We start from the raw sequence: 1,276 nt of genomic DNA on the forward strand, positions 1-1,276 counted from the left end.
CTGGACCGGCTTTTCTGTGGGTCTCAGCAGAACTCGCAAATAAAACATTGCCTCTAAAAGCGCCGAAGAACCAAATCATACAGGGAACCAGAACTCTGCTCCCCTCTGACTCACCGCTGCCTGCAGCTCTGAGCTCATCGTCCACAAATGTCTCCAACATGTTCCTACAAACACAAGCAGCAGATGCTGATCTGACCAGTGAAACCAGTAGGAGGTGTGAAGGAGAACATTCCTACTTGTTCAGGCCGGGCAGTAGATCCCTGAAGACAGACTTCAGGTCGTCTTTTCTCACTGAGCCCCGCTGATCCTGCAGCACAGAGAACGGGTCAGAACGCCGTCGGGTCGGACAGAGCCGGCGTTGAACCGAAGCACTCACCTTGTCGTGAGAGTCGAAGGCCTTCCGAGCGGTTCGGATCTGTTTCTGGGAGAGTTCCTGCAGAGCAAACAGAAAGAACGGTCAGAACCGAGAAGTCTGGGACAACGGGGACAGATGAAAGTCCTGCAGAACCACTGAAACCACTGGATCTATGGATCCAGAACCTTCCAATGATTAAAACATATTTTGTTTTTCTTTGCAGAAGGACAGAAAATCAGGCTCGATGTTCTGAAACCTCCCAGAACCCGACCTTCAGCTCACCCTCAGGACGGGTCCACTTCTGTCTCCCTGCCAACACAAACGCAGATGTTATTGGTTGGTTTTCTGAAGCAGCAGAACAGAACCAGAACTGGACCGGTGGGTCTGACCTCATTGATGACGGACGGCTCGTCTTTCTGTCGGCTCCTCCGGACCAGCTCCAGGAGAACCGGCGAGTTTCTGTTCAGCTCCGACTCGGACAGACCCAGCTCCCTGCAGACCAGGTCCCGGCCGTCCAAACCGTTCAGCTGCAGGAGGACAGACAGACCCGACCTGACGTCAAGGTTCTGAACAAACACGCTGTAGGAGCAACTTCTACTTCGATAATTTCAATACATTTAGAATAGAATCGGTTCTGTTTGACCCGATGAGTTCAGTTCTAGGAAACAAGAACGACTCCAACTAATCCGAGCTCCTCAGAGAAAAACCGATCCGTTAATCAAGCAGAGGTCCGCTCGGATCAGCCGGGTCAGAACCTACCGAGTTGATCTCTGGCTGGAAGACGGCGAGGCTGAAGTCCAGACTGAAGACCTGCAGGAAGTCCAGGATGAGACTGGCCACCAGGCGTCCTGCAGGGACAGGAACCAGATCAGAACCAGAACATCAGGAACCGGATCAGAACATCAGGAACCGGATCAGAAC

At 52.6% G+C, this 1,276-nt stretch overlaps 1 protein-coding gene across 1 annotated transcript in view; it reads right to left on the bottom strand.

Moving 5' to 3' along the window:
- The window catches only part of fgfr1op (FGFR1 oncogene partner), a 29,262-nt gene that overhangs the window by 23,138 nt on the left and 4,848 nt on the right, over nucleotides 1–1,276 (bottom strand). Inside the window, exons 4-9 of the mRNA XM_015382463.1 lie at nucleotides 1,115–1,203; nucleotides 745–882; nucleotides 638–664; nucleotides 377–433; nucleotides 237–307; nucleotides 89–164 (exon numbers count right to left, since the gene is read on the bottom strand). Coding sequence (XP_015237949.1) covers nucleotides 89–164; nucleotides 237–307; nucleotides 377–433; nucleotides 638–664; nucleotides 745–882; nucleotides 1,115–1,203 — 458 coding nt within the window. The remainder of the gene's footprint in view (nucleotides 1–88; nucleotides 165–236; nucleotides 308–376; nucleotides 434–637; nucleotides 665–744; nucleotides 883–1,114; nucleotides 1,204–1,276) is intronic.

Source organism: Cyprinodon variegatus, unplaced genomic scaffold (assembly GCF_000732505.1).
Source record: "Cyprinodon variegatus isolate N-32 unplaced genomic scaffold, C_variegatus-1.0 Scaffold257, whole genome shotgun sequence".
NCBI lineage: Eukaryota > Metazoa > Chordata > Actinopteri > Cyprinodontiformes > Cyprinodontidae > Cyprinodon > Cyprinodon variegatus.